Here is a 21,348-nt window from a genome sequence, read left to right on the forward strand (position 1 = left end):
TGTGTGAGAGATGTGTAGGTTTAGGGGTCAGGTTAGTGTGTGTGTGTGTGAGTGTGAGTGTGTGTGTGTGTGTGTGTGTGTGTGTGTGTGTGTGTGTGTGTGTGTGTGTGTGTGTGTGTGTGTGTGTGTGTGTGTGTGTGTGTGTGTGTGTGTGTGTGTGTGTGTGTGTGTGTGTGTACCTGACTTGAGTGTATGTGTGTGCTGGAACTGAAGGAGGGTTAGTGGTTTTGACACAGTGACTCCAGGCCGTGTACACTGGGTTCCTCATGACTGCGGTGACAGCTGGGTAGGGAGACAGAGTTCTGGGAGTGGTGTCTAGACACACAAACACACAAATAAATGTTTTTGACATCAGCATGAACATCTAATCTTTTCATTTAAGACTCAACTATGGCTTTAAATGAACATGGTTGTGCAGGCGTTTCTGGTGTCAAACTCACGAGCTTGTGCAGGAGAGAAGCCTGAACTATGACGATTGGAACGGAAAGGAGAGAACCGAACCAGATCCACAGGCTCAGGAGAATGATCCTCATTAGAGAAGCTCTGCAGGAGAGAACAAGGATGAGGAATCATGGGATAAACCATGTGTTGATTAGTTGTGACTAATTGATTAGTAGAGAGTGGCACAGGCGTGTTAAACCTGACACGTGTAATGGAACAGTTTATTCTTATACTTATTGTTGAGTATCATATTTGATATATCAGGACCCAAAATTAGCAAAAATAAGTAATTTAGTGCAGATGCTGATATTTAAATGGTCAAAAAGTGATGAAATTCTGATGCTTGTAATATAAATCAATGAGAGCTTTATAACAGAACAACATACTTACATAAAATGCATATAAATATCAATATCTGCCAATAAAATAGTATGATATTTTAGTAAGATGATATTGAAATGCTGTGTTTTATAATCAAAGCTCTATAGTTTTAAAACATATAATGCAATGCAATACAATGATTGAGAGATGGACAAATAAACCTTCCTCAAAAGCCTGATGATCATATTTGATACTCGTTTGAATTTTTCTACATCTGGATAATCCAGTAAAGCTCCGCTGCTTAATTTCAGTAAGTGTTCGTCTTGAAATATTACTAATAATATAAAAGTTATTCTCATGTTTACTTTATAAAAACCAGTGCAGATTTGACAGCAGAGAGACACGTGAAGCCGAAGGAGGACGTTTGTACAATCACACTAAAAGGACATTTACTTGATGAAAAAGTCTAAACTATTATAATAAAAAAAAAAATATTATTAAAGTAGTTAATGAAGTAATTTTAATAAAAGTAACTTGGTTCAAGTCCAACAAATTGTCACTCAACATTAAAAAAAAACAAGTTATATATTGTTGGGTATGAAGTCTGACACATTTAAACCTTCAATGAAAATTCAAATTGATAATCTCTCCATTAACAATATTAGATCTGCTCGTTTCCTCGGCGTTACACTAGATTACTCTTTATCCTGGAAACCTCATATTAGTGCTAGAACTACAAAAATAGCAAAAGTGGTCAGTATATTAGGAAAAATCCGGCACTTGATTAACAAAAAAGTTGCAGTTATGTTGTATTACTCAATGTTGTACCCATATATCAATCACTGTAATGTTGCTTGGGCTAGTACCCCCCCAACTAAACTGGAATCTATTTTTCGACTTCAGAAGCGAACTTTAAGAATAATATTTTGTGTAAAATATCAAGTATTCTTTGTGTTTACCAAGTGAATCAACTTCAAATTGCTTTATTCGTTTATAGCTCTATAAAAAAGTTATTTATTTATTTTTAACAATGAATTTGACCAGTATCCGACTCGTCGTAGTTGTCTTATTAGGCCATCCCTACTCTCGTACGACTCAAACACAGTTTAGTGTATTATACAGCGGGTCAAAGGTATGGAACAGTCTTCCCACATCACTTATTGAGGTTTCTAAAGAACAGTTTAAACCGAGAGTAAAATTGTTGCTACTAAGTTGTCTGAATTTTCCATATGGGTTTATGCTCTAAATCCAATTTTAAATTGTTTTATAATATGTTTTTAATTTGTTAAATATAATTGTTTCTATGGAGATTGCCACTCATTAAGCCCCTTGAGGGTTTTTCGGCAATTGTCCATCACATTCTTTTAGTGAAACGTATAACACTGTTTTTTATGCTTTTGTTGTGAAAATCAAATAAATCAAAAATCAAATCAAACTAGTAATCAGACGACAGAAGGGTTGTAAGTAGATTGTGTGTGTCAGTAATGGTTTGATCATTTAGAGACACAGCACCTGTGGAAAGGGCATCTTCAGGGGCGTGAGGCTCCGGCGTTGAGCGGGTGCAGAGTTCGGTCTTCCTCTCCTCAGCTCCGGCTCATCTGCGCCCTGTCCACACACTTCCCCCGACCCCTGTCTCTGGACAACATTCCCATTGCGGTCTCGATTATCAAAGTCAGGCGTGGTTTTGTCTGTGGGCGTGGTCTGAATGGGCGTGGCCGGGGGTGAGCCGGTGGTTATGGTCGAATCAGAGGCGGAGCTTCCCTGCGGTTTGTGTTTGAACTTGAAGGAGTCGGTGCGTTTGGGCGGGTCGGGCGGCATCTGTGGCGACCCCTCGGTCCACGAGCTCTGCGGGGAATGTTTCTGGGACAAACTGAGGTAGTCCAGCTTGGACGGCGTCTCCGGCCGTTTAAACATGTCTGCGTCAAATATCGACTTCCGCTTCTTTGGGGTCTTAAAGATAGAGAGCGGCGGGATGCTGTCAGCAGTCGTCATAGCAACCGCTACCATTTTCGGCCACGTGCCGCCGCTTTGTTTCCGCCTCTCCTGACCCATCTCTACGGTGATGCAGTCGCCGGGGGAAACGGGGTGAAAGGTGAGGGGTCGTTTAGAGTTGGGATGCAGGCAGATCTCGTGATACGGGTCTGAGCGATACAGAGAGCCACGCTGCGCGCGCTCGCTCTCGACGTCACGTGTCGGGCTGTACGTGTCTTTATGGGTGGAGTGGTTGCTGGTGGGCTGCTTCCTGCAGGGCCGCAGGTGATCTGCCGACTTCCCGTTTGAGTTCCTTTCACAGTCACGCTCAGCGATACTCTGACCTGACAGACTCTGTGGGAAAAACTGGGATAAAGAAAGAAAAATACTGTAAAACATTAAACACTAGGGGTGTAACGATACCCTCATATCACGATACTGAACTCACAATACGATATTATTGCGATACTCAGAGACATACGATAAAATATACTGTTGATTAAAATGCTAAATTTGATATTACATTGTGTGTGTAAATGAATAGACTTGGTGCTGAAACCCAAAGCACAGGACAATAGAGACACCAGAATAACAATATCCATGAATCTGAAGCTGAAAACAGAATTATATTAGATGAATATGCTTCACTCTGTCACTGACTAGATGTATTTAAAATAATGTAGGCCACATTTACTGGTAACATCAGACATTTGACATTATCAGGACCCACAAATATTCCCCCATTGCATTATTATACATTATATTCAACATTATATATAGTATAATGTAGTACCGATCCTAAAACATTTTCTCACACAGTAATTTTTATTTTGGGTGAACTATCCACATATTGTCACTAATCCATGATACATATTGTTGCATATTTGTATTGTGAAATATTGTGACACGATATATTGTTACACCCCTATTAAACACTTCAGGAAAAGAGTAAGCTGATCGAATTTCTCACATAGAAAAGGACATAAATAATGATCAATAATAATCTCACCTTCAGGAGGGAAAGAGAAAGCGAGTCTCTGCAGCTCCTCAGGAGAGTCTCACATTCACTCACTGATTTATTATCCAGCGAAATTCCGTTAATCTGTCAGAGAAAATTAAACAACCTTAAAACAATCACAACAGATATGCTCAATACACAAGCCTGTGTTTACTCTAATGAGCCAGTATACATGCAAATTAACCTCTGCGCTATCGACCAATCAGAGCTTCCCGATTTTATGCAGGGCTTGACAACGAGGACTGCCGATGGCCAAGAGTTGACAGAACGGTCCCGATCGGGCTGATCATTGTCTTGAATGTTTATCATTTGCACGTGTTTTTAAGCCTTGCCAATGGACATTTAAGAATAAAAAAAAAGCTCAATTTGGTACTCGATGTGTGAGAAGTTTTGTGTGCTCACCAATCCGGAGTTCAGCGTGCGAATAATGAATTGATTTCTTTCACGTCTTCTTGCTTGAACGGACAATTTCACGCAAAATTATGTCAACGTGCCTATCTAGACGAGTATCCTAGTAAACATAGTTTTGCCTTAAAGGAATATTATTTTTCTTCCTACTATGGAAGTCAATAGGAAGTCAATAGTTACCGACATTCTTCAAAATATCTTCCTTTGTGTTCAGCAGATTCAGATTGTTTTATTTAGAGCCATGTCAGCATTCAAAGCTATTTTCATGGCAAAAATTCAATAACAAAAATACAAATATCATATAAATACAATAAAAACCAAACAAACAAAAACAGCAAGTCATACCGGTATTATACAAGATTTTTTTAAATTAACATATGATAATAAAAAAATCCAAAACCTTTCCAGGCATTATCTTCCTAAAGCCCTTAAGTGAGGTCACTTCATAAAAGAGCATTCTACTTGTATTAAGCCCAGGACAATCTAATAAAATATGTTTAACAGATAGGGGAATCTTACAAAACATGCATAAAGTTGGGGCTTCACCTTTAAGCAAAAAAGCATGGGTCAAACTAAGACTTGTATGACCCATACGACTGTGTTCAGCAGAAGAAAGAAATTCATACAGGTTTAAAACAAGAGGAAGGTGAGTAAATGATGACAGAATTTTCATTTTTTAACTGAACTATTCCTCAAGGGAGCGTAAACAGTTAAGAAAGACAACGCATGTGTATCAGTATCAGTGTATTGGATCCGTACATTATTTCTTAAAGTGACAGCAGCCTAATATTCCTGCCGTTGTCTGTGTTCTTAATGTTAATCAAACTATAAAATTGGGGTCGTACTTCAGTTAGTAAAATATGTAAATCCATATAAGCACTGAAAAATCACACCCCTGATAAACTATTCTCAATAATTATAGATTACAGACATTTTTTTATTTTCTTCAAGTAGTTTGAGACTGAATTGATTTACAACAGCAAAACTAATGCTGATCAAACAGATATTGAACTAGTGGACTCACATTGAGAACCCGATCGCCCGGACACACCGAACCATCCCTGGCTGCAGGACTGCCTGGAGAAACAGACGATACGAACATGCCACTCTCCAACCCAACGCCACAATCTGCAAGACAGAGACAGAGTCACTGTGATGATGACGGTAGTTGTTCTGCTTGACCAACTGAGAGGCTAATGATATGACCTTTATGCCCTGCCAGTGTAAGATGAACAGAGGTGACCATCCTTCCTCCAAGAGACTTCCTCCTGCGGACCACCATGTTGATGACCCCGCCTCCACTGAACACCACCTTTATGACCTGCTTCCGGTCCTTATTGGCAAGATCCACATCATTTATCTTCAACAACCAGTCATTCACTCTGCGGGACACATAAACGATGGTTAGAAGCGAACACCAATGTTTCACAGAAGACCAAGAACACCTGAGTTCACCCACCTTAACCTGCCCTCCGCAATACTTCCTTTGTCCACCTTGCTCACGAATATCCCATAATCCCCGGGAAGATACGAGTCGCTCACCCCCTCGGCAATATCAAAACCAAAAGCACTCAAGTCCATGTCGTCCTATACCACAGATTAGAGATGGTGATGTGTTGAAACTCTTGGTTAAAGGTAGGGATGGGCATTCGATTAAATTTTCTTAGTCGATCGTCGGGAGAATTAACGATCGACTATCGATTAATCATTAATATGTTTATATTGAAATTCATTATTTCTTTAACTTTTTATAAATTAAAAATGCAATGAAAATACAAAAATACAGTTTGTTTGTCCTCGATGAGATCTTTATTACAAGAAGATCAACTTGTGGCAGTGAAACTGGACGTTCGGTAGACTTGAAGATTCCTGCGGTGCTCTAAACCAGCGGAACCTGCAGCTGCGAGCCGGCGTTCTTAAACAGAGACCCATGGCCACTTCATCCGTTTTCTGTGATCGGATAGCTATCCGGTCGTGATAAGACCAAATCTAAATGCCCTCCGAAACGCATTCGAGACGGATTTAAATCCGATCGCTCAAACCACTTCAGGAGGAGATCTGAGACGCATTCCAGACGAAACTGGACAAGAGTAAATGCATCTGGTTGTTGAAACCACATATGTAAATTTGACTTATCCCAAAAATGATAAGAAATAAACGTGTGAGAGCGTGTTATAGGCTATATGTCATGTTATATCCAGATATGACGACGCTACTTCAACACGCATCACCGCAGATGAGCATCTATTCATCAAGCCAACGTGCAAACTATCGCAAATCAAAGTGAAAGTCATTCATCAACACACAATCATCTTCATTAAAAGTAAAGAACCGAAATGATCTTACCAGGGCTGTTGCTGCAATATCTTGTTGCGGTCTTTGATTTAGAAATTTTCGCTGATGATCAATAAAATGCAGCTCATATCAGTTGCTTTCGATGACGTGCAACAATTTAAATATGCATATAGCGCGGGAATTCAAGATCGGATTTATATCCGTTTTGCAAAAACACATTTATGTGACCAGGTGTAAATGGAATCGTTTTGATAAATCAGATAGCTATCCGATCTGAGAAAACGCATGAAGTTCCCATAGAACTTCTGCACCAGTCTACTGATTTCTGTTGAGAAAGATAAGCATGTTGACATGATCTGGGATCAGACGCGACCGCAACCTGGTGACAGCCAGTCCAGCCGCCGAAAACACCCGCTCTGAGGGGACTGACGTTGCCGGGATGCACAGGTACCTCCGCGCTAAAATTAATTCCATTGCTTCAAGACTCACACTACGCAACGCAACCTGCATTAGTTTAATCGATAACAAATAAACGTGATCGACGAAATTCTTAACGATCAATTATCGATCGTCGATTAATCATGCCCATCCCTAGTTAAAGGGATACTCCACTTTTTTTCTCCAGCTCAGTAACTTCCAACGTGACCGGGACTAAGTTTGTCTAACCTATTAGACCTATTTTCAGGCGCTGCGTCATATCATTACGCCTGCTGGACTCATGGTACGGCAGCAAAGTTGCTTGATTATTACGCAAGAATGAGAGTATAGTTCCTATAGTTAGGACTTATAGAGAGTATAGTCATTTTTTTGAGAGAGATGCTAATGGTCCTGTCAGATTCAATGATCTATGCTAAGCTATGCTAAAAGTGGTACCGCCAGACCCGGAGATCGGCTGAATGGATTCGAAAACGGTAAGACTCAACTGTTTAACTCTGGGGGAGCTGTAAAATGAGCCTATTTCCCAAAAAAGTGGAGTATCCCTTTAATACTTATATTTCAGCTTTATGTCAATTAAAGGCCCTTTCACACCAGACGCGTAACGAAAAAGCAAAACGAATAAGCGAATAGTTCGCGTGTGAATAGTTTGCGTCAAAACCATTCACATCAGCCACGACGCGAATTTGCGACTTCTGTGACGTTCAGAGCTTCAACATTCAAAAACTTTCGCGCCGACAGCTGAGAAAACATGGACACTTCATCATCATCATCATCATCATCCAGTGAAGACGAGCCTGAGGGGGAGTGTGCTAATGTCCACTTTTAGTTTCCTTTTCCTCACATAGGTGTCCCTGAGGTTTTTCCAGTTTTTCTGCATCTTCAACTAAACACAGTGCGTTTTGTAATGTCAAGTAACAAGTTAAAATCATTCGACTAGAAACTGTAGACATCACACAAAGAATGTATAGTAATACTAAAATAGTCTCACTACATTTTGTTACATGTTCAAAGTAAACATGGTCTCTGTCTCTATCTTTGACGATAATAGTGTTAGCTTTCTATCCCAAATGTAGTTTAGCCTGCTAGCCTACACAGCACAGGACTATACAACGACTAAAACTATCACACAGCCCACTCACAGTCGAGATAACCGAGTTGGTTGGCAATGCTACGCCACACATTGTCTTTCAAATCGTTGTCCTTGTAGTATGTGATTGGCTGAAGCCTTTTCTGTCACCGCAAAAGTAATACAAAAATCCACATCGGAGCGAATAAAATAAAAGTCGTTTTTTTTGCCGCAGCACATTCACGTTCGGTGTGGAAGCACTCATTACACACACAGCTGATCAAAACATAAAACCATTGCGCAAATTATTTGTGCGTCAAAATCGCGTCCAGTGTGAAATGACCTTAACGAAGATGTTTTTAATAGTTTTGGAGGTTCGTCACAGTCATACCGCACTCCTCTCAAACTCCACCGTCTCCGTTTCCCACTCCAGCGAGTCCGTATCGATAGCAGAGTCGTGAGAATTGTGGGCCATCAGTTGGCGAAACCGTGCCTCCTTCTCAAGCTGCTCCTCCATGCATTCCCTGAAACACATTTTAGGAATAGTTCACCTAAATTGCGTCATCATTTACTCCAACCTGATAGCAGAGGGTCTGAGAATGATTCAAGATTCATTCTTTCATTCTATTCAAAAGAATAAGAGTCATTTGTTTGGGAATCAAACTACTTTGGTAGCACTTCTTTTGCTCTGGTGCTGTAGATTCCTTCCTAAAGGTAGGAAACCTTTAGTATTTTAGTATAGCGAGTCGTTCACATGCAGAAGCTCGTGAATCATTAACAGAACATAAAAACTGTAGATTCCCTGATGTGATAGTGTGTGTTTCTGAGACTCACTTGAGCTCCTTCAGTTCTCGCACTGCGTCGTTCTTTTGTTTCCGCAGGTCGTCGAGGTTTCTCAGAGCATCGGCGAGATCGCTAACGGCTCGGTCCCTCTCGCGTCGCAGGTTATCGCACAACGTCCTGATACACACACACACACACACAGACAAACATAGCAATACTCTGCTTTAGCCAATGTTTTATGGAGCTAAAATAGTCTCAAATATAACATATTCAAAACATGATTCACAAATGTGTAAAATAATTCACATTCACAAAATAAGATTTGCAAATGCAGAACCAAATTTACAGATTCACAAATGCAAATCACAATTTATAAATACAATCTTGTACAAATTGATTGTTGAAACTGTATTTGTAAATCATCGTGTGTGTGTGTGTGTGTGTGTGTGTGTGTGTGTGTGTGTGTGTGTGTGTGTATATCGCTATGGATTTGTGTGTCTATTTTAAGACTTTGTTCCCAAGTCAGGCAAATCACAATACACCTTGCTCAATGCTTTGACTCTGACAAATATATTAAAATATATGATTTTGACACCATTATAGCTCCATACTGTTTACACACTGTTACATCTGTTTATAATTTCCTTGTTGGATTTGAAAATATGTAACTGGAAGGGTTTTAACAATTATAAGGCCATTTTTTCACACGCCACATTTGACGTGACACTCGATCTGAATCACATCACATGTATAACAGAATTAAAGGTATAAAAGGGTTTTTGGTTGCATCTGCTCACCGTATGCTCTCTCTCTCTGCTACGATCTTGTCTCTCTCCTGAAAGGCCCAATCTCTCCTGCATTTGGCCACCTCTGCCTCCTGCACAGCCTCCTGGAGCTCCTCCGACACGGCCTCGCACTGTTTCCTCAGAACCTCCAGCTCCTTACTGACACGCTCAATGTCCAGAGTTGCACTGTCCTGCTTCTGCAGTGAGAGAACCAGGATTTGAAATTAACACCCGCCAACACGCCAAAAGCGGATAAAAAAACAACTGTGACGGGTAATGCTGTCAAATCACCAGCCAATTTGCCGTGTTACTTATGATGTTTACTCACTTTGCTGGGGAAGTTAGTGTAAGACAAATCTGCGCAGATTTAGCGCAAATACTCATGAGTCATGATTTATTAAATAGAGACAGAGCGTATTTAGGCCACGCCCACACCAGGGGGGGAAACAATCCAACTGTCTCCATTGACTTTGCATTGTGAGAGGCTGCCTCCTTGTCATTTATGACTTATAATAAAAAACAAAACAATGTCTAAAAGCTGCTGTGTGACGAGGTGTACAGCAAACAAGCTAAATAACCCCGAATTTTTTTTTAATAAGCTGTCGACCCCAAAAAACATGGAAAATTGACACAGAGCGCAACTAGTTCTCAAACTACTCTGAGAACTACGCCCACTGAAACGCGACATGATATTTACATGATATTGTAAAAAAAAAACAGTTGATATCGATAACTAAAATAAGTTAGCAAGCTAGTGTTAGTTAGTGTTAGTTATGTGTTAGCAAGCAACTGTAGCTTGGCACTTGCAAACCTAACAATTACGGTAACTAAGGCACTTAGTAATAATTAATTAAAAATATTAATATGGGTAATTATATACCCTATTATATTATTAACGTATATTATTCTTAGTAACGTAACCCTACTACTTTAACTAAGGCACTCGCAAACATAACCGTTACTGCATAGCTTTCTGCTTTATCCACATTCTAAAAGTTGCATACTGTCAAAATGATACAGCTTAGCTTACATAAATATAATATATAAAACTGACATTTGGATATTTGACTTACCAGTGACAAAATGTTTACTGCACACGTAGACCTACTGAGTGTCAGGATCCCACAATTTACCCATTCTTCCTGCTGATGCTTCACGTCTTATTGTTTGTATCCACTTTTGTCTCCTTAAAGGCTGGCTTTTACGGTTCGGAAGCTTATAAAAAATGTATTTCCGGGTTGTTTAGCTTGTTTGCTGTACACCTTGTCACACAGCAGCTTTTAGGCATTTTTCTGTTTTTTGTTATAAGTCATAAATGACAAGGAGGCAGCCTCTCGCAATGCAAAGTCAATGGAGACGGTTGGATTGTTTTCCCCCCCGGTGTGCGTGGTCTTCAGATTATGACGCGTTGCACTCTGTATTCTGTATTGCGCAGAATCTACTCATATCTGGCTTACTTGAACACACACGTCACTACGCAACACATAACAGCACACTTGTTCATTTGTTCACGCTTGTTGCATTGAAGCAATAGCGAAGATTAAAAAGCATTTGGTTAACAGAAAAGATATTGTTATTTCCCAACATCCTACATTGTTTTGATGTTCTTTGTACTGTATTGATCTGTTCAACACATTTTTGGTGAAAAGGATGAAAGAGGAAGGGAGGAGATGCTGGATGACAGGATTTAGTTTGAATTACAAATTAATATATGAAATCCAAATTTTATAACATATATTATTATTATAATAATAATAATATTATTATATTTATATATATTTGTGACGTAGTTTATTTCCTTTATTTAGTTTATTTCCGGTAATTAAAAACTATAGTAGCCAAATTGGCCGGTGAGTGAAAAAGTTCATTTCAAATCCTGGAGAGAACCATGAAATGATATAACTCTATAAGTCCAGAGGTGGTCTGAACACAGGACATGTACCTGTCTGGCCTGGTAATACTCTCTCAGGAGCTGGTCTCTTTGGATAATGGCCTCCGTTCGCTCTTTCCGGGCCACGTCGCGCTCCTCTCGCACCATCTCGATGTCCTTACAGGCCTGGCTCAGCTCCTTCTGCGTCTCCACCTTGTCCTGCACCTCGTGACAGTACTTCTCCAGCAGCTCCGTCTTCTCCCGGATCGCCCGGTCCCGGTCCAGCAGAGCGGAGTTCAGTTCCTGCACACACAACAAAGCTCAAACCATCAGTAATAAATTCTGAATGACAGAGAGGCAATGTTGGGGCTAGAGTCTTCAGAGGTTCTTAAGGGTTTAGGGTTCATTTTATTTCTTTAATTGAAACACTTTTGATTGATGATAAATGCATCAGTGAGTCTTTTAAATGAATCTTCTGAATGAACAGTTTAGCTCAAATTAATCGGACTTTAACTACCATTGAAACAGAGCATGTTTATTTGCCCCTCAGTGCCATTCTTTTCAACTCTTAAACAAGATCCAGTTGCCTCTGTCACTCTGCTGGCTAGGAGACACATATTGGTCAATTGGAAGTCCAAAATGTGCCCTTCACATTCTTATTGGCTAAAGTATCAGATGTTCTTTATTTTATTAACTTAGAAACAAACGATTTTCCCTAAAGAAAGATTTGTGAACATTTCATATTTACTTTAAATGTTGTCTTTAGTAGTTGTGTGTGTTTGACCTGTCTCAGAGCCTCGATCTCGTCGCTGGCAACCCTCCTCTCGCCAGACGTGTTCTTGAGTTTGGCCTCGGCCGCCTCCAGGCCGGTCTGCAGCTTATCCACCTCCTTGATGACCTGATCTCTCTCGCTCATGATCAGTCTGTACTCGTTTAACACCGAGTCTCTCTCCTCCTTCAGCTTCTCGCCGTCTTTCACCGCCTTCAGCTGCAGGGTCTTATAGCGCGTGTTCTCCATCTGAAGACGGTCCGTTTCTCTCTGCAGCTCCTCGTTCTGAGCCGACATCTTATTCAGCTCCTGCTGGAGACTCTCAAACCTGAAAGAGATTCATATTTCACCATGTTCATCTTTCTTTAGTGTGTAATGTTGCTGTTTGAGCATGAGAAAGGCTTTGGGAGTTCTTCTCTATATCAGTGTCAGTGTTTCTGAACTCCTGAAACGCCTCCATTGTAGTCTTGAGTTTCTTCCGGGAACGAACACGTCACAATATTCCTCATTATAATAATTAATACGCAGAATAAAGGGGCGGGGCCTGGTTGAGTTAGTTAGTAGTGTGTTAAACTGGCGGTTATGGAAAGGGGCGGGACATTTCCCAAACACACTCGAAGCGCTCAACCAATCACAACACACTGCTCCAGCCGACCAATCAGAGCACAGTGTGCTTTTCAGAAGGAGGGGCTTCATAGAGACAGGAACTAAACAGAGTGTTACTGACAGACTGGGAAGAGAGGAGCAGTCAAATATGGTAAAAAATTCATTTATTGAACATTTAAACATGAAAACCTATTCAAGTAGACTTTGAAGAGCATAATAGGTCCCTTATAAAACCTAGCGAGCCTAACAGAAACGGGAGCTCATAAGTGACTGGTTTGTGATGCACTCTCTAGTGTGTTGTTGTGGAAGTACCTCCTGACGGATCCGCTGTACTGATGCTGGAAGTGAAGCGCAGAGTCTCTCTGCTTCAACAGAACGTCCAGCTGTTTCTGCAGACGTCTGTTCTCCTCCTCCATCTGCTCCAGGCGGCTCAGATCGGCGTTGTGACTCGCCGTTTTCTCGCTGTATCGTTTCCTCAGCGCATCGTACTCTTTCTTCGTCCCCTCCAGCTTGTTTAAGGCCGTGTCGTAAAGTTTATTCAGCAGGTCTGAGGAGCCGTTCTCCCTCATGACCTACAGCAAGAGAAAGAGAAACCACATTCAGCTCAGCACGATTGAGGAGAAATTGAACCCATAACCAAATCACTGACTTGACTCAATTTTGAGGATTAACTACAAATATATAAGAGGGTTATTCTGTGGTGAGGAGTGAGAGATGACAAAATGCATCATTACACCAGCTGGTGGCGCCACAGAATCATTATTACAATGAAACCATTTAAATACAGTACAGTTCTAATATATCAGTTGAATGTGATATTTATTCTAGTTATTGAACATGTTAGTCTCTGGAACACATAACAAATATTAACGAGATAATTTGCAGTTTAATGTGGTGATAATTTAATATGATTTTTATTTAGGCATTAAGGAGCGTGTCAGACTAATTTAGTTATTCTTTATTGTCTCGCAACATCACAACAGAAATGATTTAACAGCGTCTCTTAATGAAACTTAAGCAGCAAAAACTGTTTGCAAGTTCAATTCACATTCATGAATGAGCTGATTAGTTAAATAAATCAATTTAAAACACATCAATTAAGAGATATGACTCAAATGTTCATAATAATAACAACAACTTTATTTATACAGCACTTTTAAAGCTTCTTAGCACAAAAAAGATAAGAAGAGCATTACAAAATATAAAACCAAGAACATAATACATGAAGTCGATCAGTCTGATTTTAAGTCTCTTTTAAAAAGGTATTTGTATAAATGTGCTTTTACTACTTTGTGAACTATTTAGATTCGTGTTTTTTGTATTATTATATATACTTAAAAAAATATAATTTAAAAAATCATATATATATATATATATATATATATATATATATATATATATATATATATATATATATATAGTACAGGCCAAAAATTTGGAAACATTACTATTTTTTATGTTTTTGAAAGAAGTTTCTTCTGCTCATCAAGCCTGCATTTATTTGATCAAAAATACAGAATTTTTTTTTATATTGTGATATATTATTACAATTTAAAATAATTGGTTTTCAATTTATTATACTTTAAATTATAATTTATTTCTGTGATGCAAAGCTGAATTTTCAGGATCATTACTCCAGTCTATCACATGATCCTTTAGAAATCATTCTAATATTCTGATTTATTATGAGTGTTGGACACAGTTCTGCTGCCTAATATATTTGATGAATAAAAGGTTAAAAAGAACTGCATTTATTCAAAAAAAAAAAATTCTAATAATATAAATCTTCTTTACTATCACTTTTTATCAATTTAACACATCCTTGCTGAATAAAAGTATTGATTTATTTCAAAAAAAGAAAGAAAAAAATGACTGACCCCAAATGACTGACCAGTAGTGGATATTGCTGTTACAAAAGATTTCTATTTTTAAAACATTTTCTTCTTTTTTTTATAATTTTTTTATTTATTATTTATAATTTAATTAATTATTTTTATTTTGATCAAAGTATCCTAAAAAAGTATCACAGGTTATGAAAAAATATTAAGCAGCAGAACTGTTTCCAACTTTGATAATGAATCATCATATTAGAATGATTTCTAAAGGATCATGTGATAGACTGGAGTAATGATCCTGAAAATTCAGCTTTGCATCACAGAAATAAATGATAATTTAAAGTATAATAAATTGAAAACCAATTATTTTAAATTGTAATAATATTTCACAATATTACATTTTTTTCTGTATTTTTGATCAAATAAATGCAGGCTTGATGAGCAGAAACTTCTTTCAAAAACATTAAAAATAGTAATGTTTCCAAACTTTTGGCCTGTACTGTATGTGTATATAAATATATATATATATAAAATACTTCACAAAGTACATAAAAGCACATTTATACAAATACCTTTTTAAAAGAGACTTAAAAACCAGACAAAGAGATCTAATCGTAGATCTAATCTCCATTGGCAAGCTATTCTATAACATTGGTGCCATGTTCATGTAAGTCTCTGTATGCCATTTTTTTAATTGAAATATATCACTATGTATTACTAAATTAGGGTTTTGTAATATAGATGCATATAAATGATTGAGTATCCTGAGTTGTGTGTGCACGTGTGATGATGTGTACCTGTTGCTGCAGCAGGCGCATGTCCGCCGCCTCTCTCTGGTCGCTGTCGTGTATCCGGTGCAGTTCGTCACAGGTTTGCTGCAGCTGTGAGTGTTGCTGTAGGAGCTGTGAGTAGTTCTGCTTCACCGCCTCCATCTCGTCCCGCAGCTGAGTCTGTTCACCAACCACACGTCCGTGAAGAGTACTGAGAGACCGAGAGAGACGCACGCGTTACTGATCCACCTGGACATTAACTTCAACCGACGCATCAGTGAACACAACAACAAAATGAATGTTAATGTTTATTTTATCGGCCAGTTTAATGCACCAGATCAAATGAAGACCATGGACTTTAAGACTTTCATGGCACTAGGTCTTGGGTTCGCTTCCCAGTAACAACACACTGTAAATAATGATTTTTATGAAATATGTTTGGGCACACATGTAATATGAATAACTTCACCTTTATCCCTTCACTTCATTGTTAATGTTTTGTTTAAGTTTGATTAAGTATGACTTTAAGGTGTATGTTTTCACTGTACCTGGTGCGAGTTCGGGGTCCTTTTTTTCTTCCTTTGTTTGTTTATTTTATGTATAACATTATCCTGGGAAAACCCAGACAAACTTCCGGCAAATTTAGATTTGCTCTGCAAGTAGTCTGGCAAAGAGCTCATTCAAGCCCATTTCTAATCCCTCGAAATCGCGGCACCAATCAGAAACGTTGAGTTGGGCTTTACACGATGACGATCTCTCTGATTGGTTTTAGGTCTATCCAATTGCACCCAGAGGCATTTGAGCGACGTCCGTTGGTGAAGCGCATCAACTTTTAAATGCATTATTATATTCAAATTGCAAACACATGAGGACAGTCTCCATGAAAGACCCACTGGCAGATGAACGTGCTGCTACATTTCTCTCCGAAACGGTAGGAAATTAAATTAGATTTAATAGAGGATTTTAACTGTGACGAGATGATTGACAGGGCAGTTTACGTGACAGGATGCACTCAGATCCGTCCGATAAAGATGATGAAGTAGTATGTCCCAAAGCTTGCCTACTTTTTTGCTACACATTCAAAAGTAAATACCTTTTCTTCACAAAAAGAGTACATACTTTTATGGCGTAGTGTAACTTAGGCGGATTGGGACGCAGCATATGGCTTTACACGATGATGATCTCTGATTGGTTTTAGGTCTATCCAATTGCGCCCAGAGGCATTTGAGCGACGTCCGTTGGTGACGCCCCTTTGGAAATGAATTATAAATGAAGCTTTGCCAGACCATAACTCAGTTACTACTGAGAATGGTCTGGTTTTAACCAGGCTAGTATAACATACTTTTTTGTATACATTTTGTGAGACTTTGATCTGTTGTGTTTGTATAAAAATTGTTATAAATAAAATTAAAATAAAAGGATTTTTCAAAGTTGCAAATAAAACAAAGATTATTGGTTCTCACTATTTCTGTTTTTCTACTTCAAAATTTCACGTTTAAATTTCAATTTGTTACAAGCCATGTCTTTATAATCATTTCTGAAATTTACAAGCAATTTCTGAGTGAAAATGGTTTCAAAGTAAATCCTAAATCATATTCAGTGCACATGTATACACCAACCGGCCGCCCTGTAAATGTTTGGCACACGCAGCACATGCACAAAACATAATTCAATTCAACAAATCAGAAATGTAAGATAATATTAAAGGGAAAAATGAATTAAACTAAAATATTGGGGTAATCTCAGATGAAAATCTCTAATCTGTGCTGTGTGTTTGCTTTAGCACCAGATGTTGCCTTGACTCACGGCAGCCAATCAAAGCCTTCCACATCACGCTAATGAGCACATCCTGCTATCACACTGCTGAGTTTTCAAATCAAATGTTTTAAAATTTTATAATTAATTAAAATTAAAAACAAATAATTAAAGGGTAACTAAACCCTAAACCAACTTTTTTTAGTTAATGATCTGTAAGAATGGGGCTTTATTAGTGATGTTCATTGATTCTTTTTCGAAAAAAAATTATGTTTTTTTGACATTTGTGTTTAAAGTGTTTAAATTTGACAAAATATGGTGTAAAAACATCTGAGTGCTGCCCTCTTCAGGTTGAACAGTGGCTACTGCAGTTGAATTTTCCTATTGGAAGTTGTGGTACCCTCTGACGTCAGAGAGTACCAGCTAACCACGCCCTTGCCTGCAGAGAGATACGTCACAGATGCACGCCCCCTCTCCACTGGGCTCTGCCTACTTTTCCAGCATTTTTCAAATATTGCCAGTGGGTGGAGTCAGGCTCTGACCAGGGGTTTAGTTACCCTTTAAATGCGATTAATTAAATTCAAATTATATATGGTTAGAAGAAAAAAAATATTGGCTGATATATTGGTCGACCACAAGATATTTTTAAAAAAAATTAAAAATTAATTAAATAAAAAGTATATATCAGAGCTGCACGATTAACCATTAAAAGATCGCAATCTCGATACAAACACCTACGCAATATCATTCCTAAATGACAACGCCTCACCTGTGTCTATTAACTAATGATTGTATCATTACATCGTTACACCAGTAGGTGGCGACAAGTGACTTACATTTGTTAGTCATGGAATCATTCAAGAAATTCGTTCAAAATCGCTGATTCATCCAGTAATGAAACAAGTGAAGTATTTATGAGTGAGTCATTGAATCATTCATTCAACCCATTTTTTTAAATAATTAATTCAGATCAATTAAACATTTTAAAAAGACTGCAGCAATAAACAATTATTTTGTTTAGTCCGTTCAGAATCGTTCAGAATCAAAAAAAATTGTGATTGTGAATTTAACCAGAATCGTGCAGCTCAAGTATAAATGGTTAGAACTAAATTGCCCTCATAAAAGGTATAAAATAAAATAAAAGCCCTTGAAAATCAACTCTATAGGGCAAACGTATGTGTCTAGATCTCACTGGTAGTAATCGGCGTCTCTCACGGCCTCTTCACATCTCTTCAGGGTTTTGGTGTGCTGGTTCTGGAGAGACTGTAGATCTGACATGGCCTTCATGCACTGGAGCTTCAGACGCTCGTAATCGTGACCCGGCTTCACGCTCGGTCTACAGACACACACAGACACATGTAAACGTCTCCTGTGCGGAATCATTTGGGTAATCATTCATTAGTTGTCATATACAGGTCTGATTGGGATGTTTCAGTGAGATCACACACACACACACGTCATGCACAGAAAACCTCAGTGTGTGTTTTATCAACGTCTATCAGCATTCAGGTGAAGAAACACACACACAAAAAAAAAAGAAGAAAAAAAAGAGTTAAAAGCCTTATTTATGAAATAGTAATGAAAGTAAACATACTTTATTTATACACATAAAGCACTCTGTCCAATCTCACGCTCACATACGGATAGGAAAAGACGAACTGTCTGGCGGGGTTACAGAGACTGAAACTGGCCAATAGAAAGATCTGAAATCTCCAGTTCAGTGACAGTCACCCTGTTGGATCTCGTCTACAGTCGCCCGATGCGTTCCCGTACCTGCAGTCGTCAAAGGTGGTGCCGGGTGAGGAGAGGGCCAGTCTCTTGCGTAGGTCGTCTCGTTCACGGGTCACCTGTCTGAGTTGGAAGATCACCGTCTCCAGTTTCTCACTCATCACATGCTTCTCCGGGTGTGCAGGAGGGGGCGAGGATGCTGGGATACACAGACATTGTACATCAGTGCTCAGAAAATAAAATATTAGCACATGTTGTGTCAGTATTAAAGAGGTAAACTAGCGGCACACGTACAGTCAAAGCTAAATTTATTCAACATTTCTCACATTATCTCAGTTTATTCACTATAGTTTAGAAAATGGTAATAAAATATGAGCAGAACTCAGTTGATATTTGACTGGTTTTGTCCGTCCTTCTGTTAGACTGTCTCACACATGAATTATGTTGAATATCTGTCAGCTGTTAAATTTAACTACACAATTAGATAATACCAGTTTAGCTCAACCAATCACCAAGCAATGCTTCATTTTGTTCAGTCTGTGTGTAAAAAGAGCATTAGCAATTAAAGACAAAACACTTCAGCAAAACATGATCAGCTCAAAGTGTCCCAATCATTTTTGGTCCTAAATGTGTATAAATGTTACTGGTAGTCCCTGTATGAAGAATATTTGGGTATAATATGTCACAGTTTACTATATTTTGCTCTCCTCACTTACATAAATGATAGGGCTGGGTATTGACACAAATTTCACAATTCGATTTGATTTCGATTCACAAGCTTGCAATTCGATTCGATTCCGATTCGATTCAATATTGATTATTTTGGATATCAGGGAAAATACATGGCAACTTTTCTCAAGGAAAACAAATCTCTTCACTAATGCTGTAAACTATGGGAGTCAGTGGTAGCCTATAGGCTTCATTAGCCTACTATAATATTGAAGGTATAATATTGAACTGATTTGTATAAAAACACTTAAATTACACTTTTATTTATTTTTATAATAATAAAAGTTATATGAAATATAAACATTTAAATTGTGGCTGTCATAAAAACTTGCCAGATTTATTCAAACCTGCATTAAATATTGAAGAACAATAGTTTTTCTGAGGTAAATGTGACGTTACATGACATTGTTTAATGACGTCTTTCCACGGTTGAAACACTGATTGGGCGACTCCATGTCACATGATACGGACTTCGATAAGTTGTACTCTATCGTTTAACACACTTTCAGAAGCTCATTCATGTTTATCTCGCGCTGTAACTGGTGTTATTAAGGCGGAAGAGAAGATCATGTGCTTCTCTAGAGCTGAGCCAGAGCGATCTCACGCCACAGCCACAAAGCGGTATTTATGTTTTTAAATTTCGTAAGAAAATGGACGTAATTTGAAATCTGAGACTTTGTTTCATATCAATAGTAGCAAAGCACAAAGATTATTGTGATTTATTGGATGAGATGCAGCGCTACAATGTTCCATTCATTCATCAACTTAAAACAGGATGACTAATCGATTCTTGGGATTTAAGAATCGATATCTGTTTGTAAAAATGAGAATCGATTAAAATCGAGAAATCAATATTTTTTACCCAGCCCTAATAAATGAACTATAGTGTCCTGCACCCACTAGTAAAACAATATCAAAAATGATATCTGGTGTCTGAATAATTTTTGGTCGTTCCAGATCTGAAGGTGGTAGGCCGGTTCATGAACTTCTGCTTTCAGTTTGAGAGTCAGCTCTGCTGTTCATACAGATGTTATGAATAAACAATGATTTTATCTGGGCCACTGACGACCCATCCCATATCCCTCACTGCAGAAACAACAGAGCCGTCTGTCTCGTCTCAGACGTCTAATGGACAGAAGCGTCTCCAGCTGGAGTCTGAGTTTGCTCTGTGTGTTTCCCAGCGAGTCCCAGAAAGATGTCAGGAATAAGTGTAGAATTGAAAAACAAAAGTTAACGTTCAAAAGTTTGGTGTCATTAAAATAATGTTTCTGAGATAGTCTCTTCTGCTGCACCAACGCTGCATTTATGATAAAAAAAATTCAGTAACATTTTTGAAATATTATTACAATATAAAATAGCTGTTTTCTGTGTGAATATATAGAGAAAAGTGTAATTTATTCCTGCAGCATCATTACTCCAGTCTTCACTGTCACATGATCCTTCAGAAATCAGTATAATATGATGATTTGATGCTCAAGAAGCATTTATGATTATTATCAATGTTGAAAACAGTTGTGCTGCTTCATATTTTTGAGGAAACTGTGATACATTTTATTCTTTGATGAACAGAAAGTTAAAAAGATCCGCATTTATTTGAAATAAATGTTTTTGTAACATTATAAATGTTTTCAATGTTACTTCTAATCAATTTAATCCATCCCTGCTTAAACATTATTATTATTATTTTTAAATCTCACTGACCCCAGACTTTTGAACTTTAGTGTAAACTTATACATCTGATTTAGAAAATTATATAAAAG

General features: G+C 38.2%; 1 protein-coding gene across 4 annotated transcripts in view; it reads right to left on the reverse strand.

The window, feature by feature from the left end:
- dlg5b.1 (discs, large homolog 5b, tandem duplicate 1) overlaps positions 1 to 21,348 on the reverse strand; it is a 49,298-nt gene that overhangs the window by 17,551 nt on the left and 10,399 nt on the right. For 2 of the 4 annotated variants that reach the window (XM_082152378.1, XM_082152380.1), the window contains exons 3-18: positions 18,905 to 19,058; positions 18,324 to 18,467; positions 15,404 to 15,587; positions 13,084 to 13,343; positions 12,181 to 12,493; positions 11,469 to 11,699; positions 9,539 to 9,723; positions 8,793 to 8,918; positions 8,350 to 8,482; positions 5,619 to 5,746; positions 5,366 to 5,541; positions 5,184 to 5,287; positions 3,743 to 3,835; positions 2,275 to 3,099; positions 441 to 543; positions 180 to 315 (exon numbers count right to left, since the gene is read on the reverse strand). In XM_082152378.1, the coding sequence (XP_082008504.1) occupies positions 180 to 315; positions 441 to 543; positions 2,275 to 3,099; positions 3,743 to 3,835; positions 5,184 to 5,287; positions 5,366 to 5,541; positions 5,619 to 5,746; positions 8,350 to 8,482; positions 8,793 to 8,918; positions 9,539 to 9,723; positions 11,469 to 11,699; positions 12,181 to 12,493; positions 13,084 to 13,343; positions 15,404 to 15,587; positions 18,324 to 18,467; positions 18,905 to 19,058 (3,295 nt within the window). Of the gene's footprint in view, positions 1 to 179; positions 316 to 440; positions 544 to 2,274; positions 3,100 to 3,742; positions 3,836 to 5,183; positions 5,288 to 5,365; positions 5,542 to 5,618; positions 5,747 to 8,349; positions 8,483 to 8,792; positions 8,919 to 9,538; positions 9,724 to 11,468; positions 11,700 to 12,144; positions 12,494 to 13,083; positions 13,344 to 15,403; positions 15,588 to 18,323; positions 18,468 to 18,904; positions 19,059 to 21,348 lie in introns of all 4 variants that reach the window. The other 2 variants (XM_082152379.1, XM_082152377.1) reach the window with 1 other exon arrangement.

This window comes from Leuciscus leuciscus, assembly GCF_965113295.1.
Source record: "Leuciscus leuciscus genome assembly, chromosome: 21".
NCBI lineage: Eukaryota > Metazoa > Chordata > Actinopteri > Cypriniformes > Leuciscidae > Leuciscus > Leuciscus leuciscus.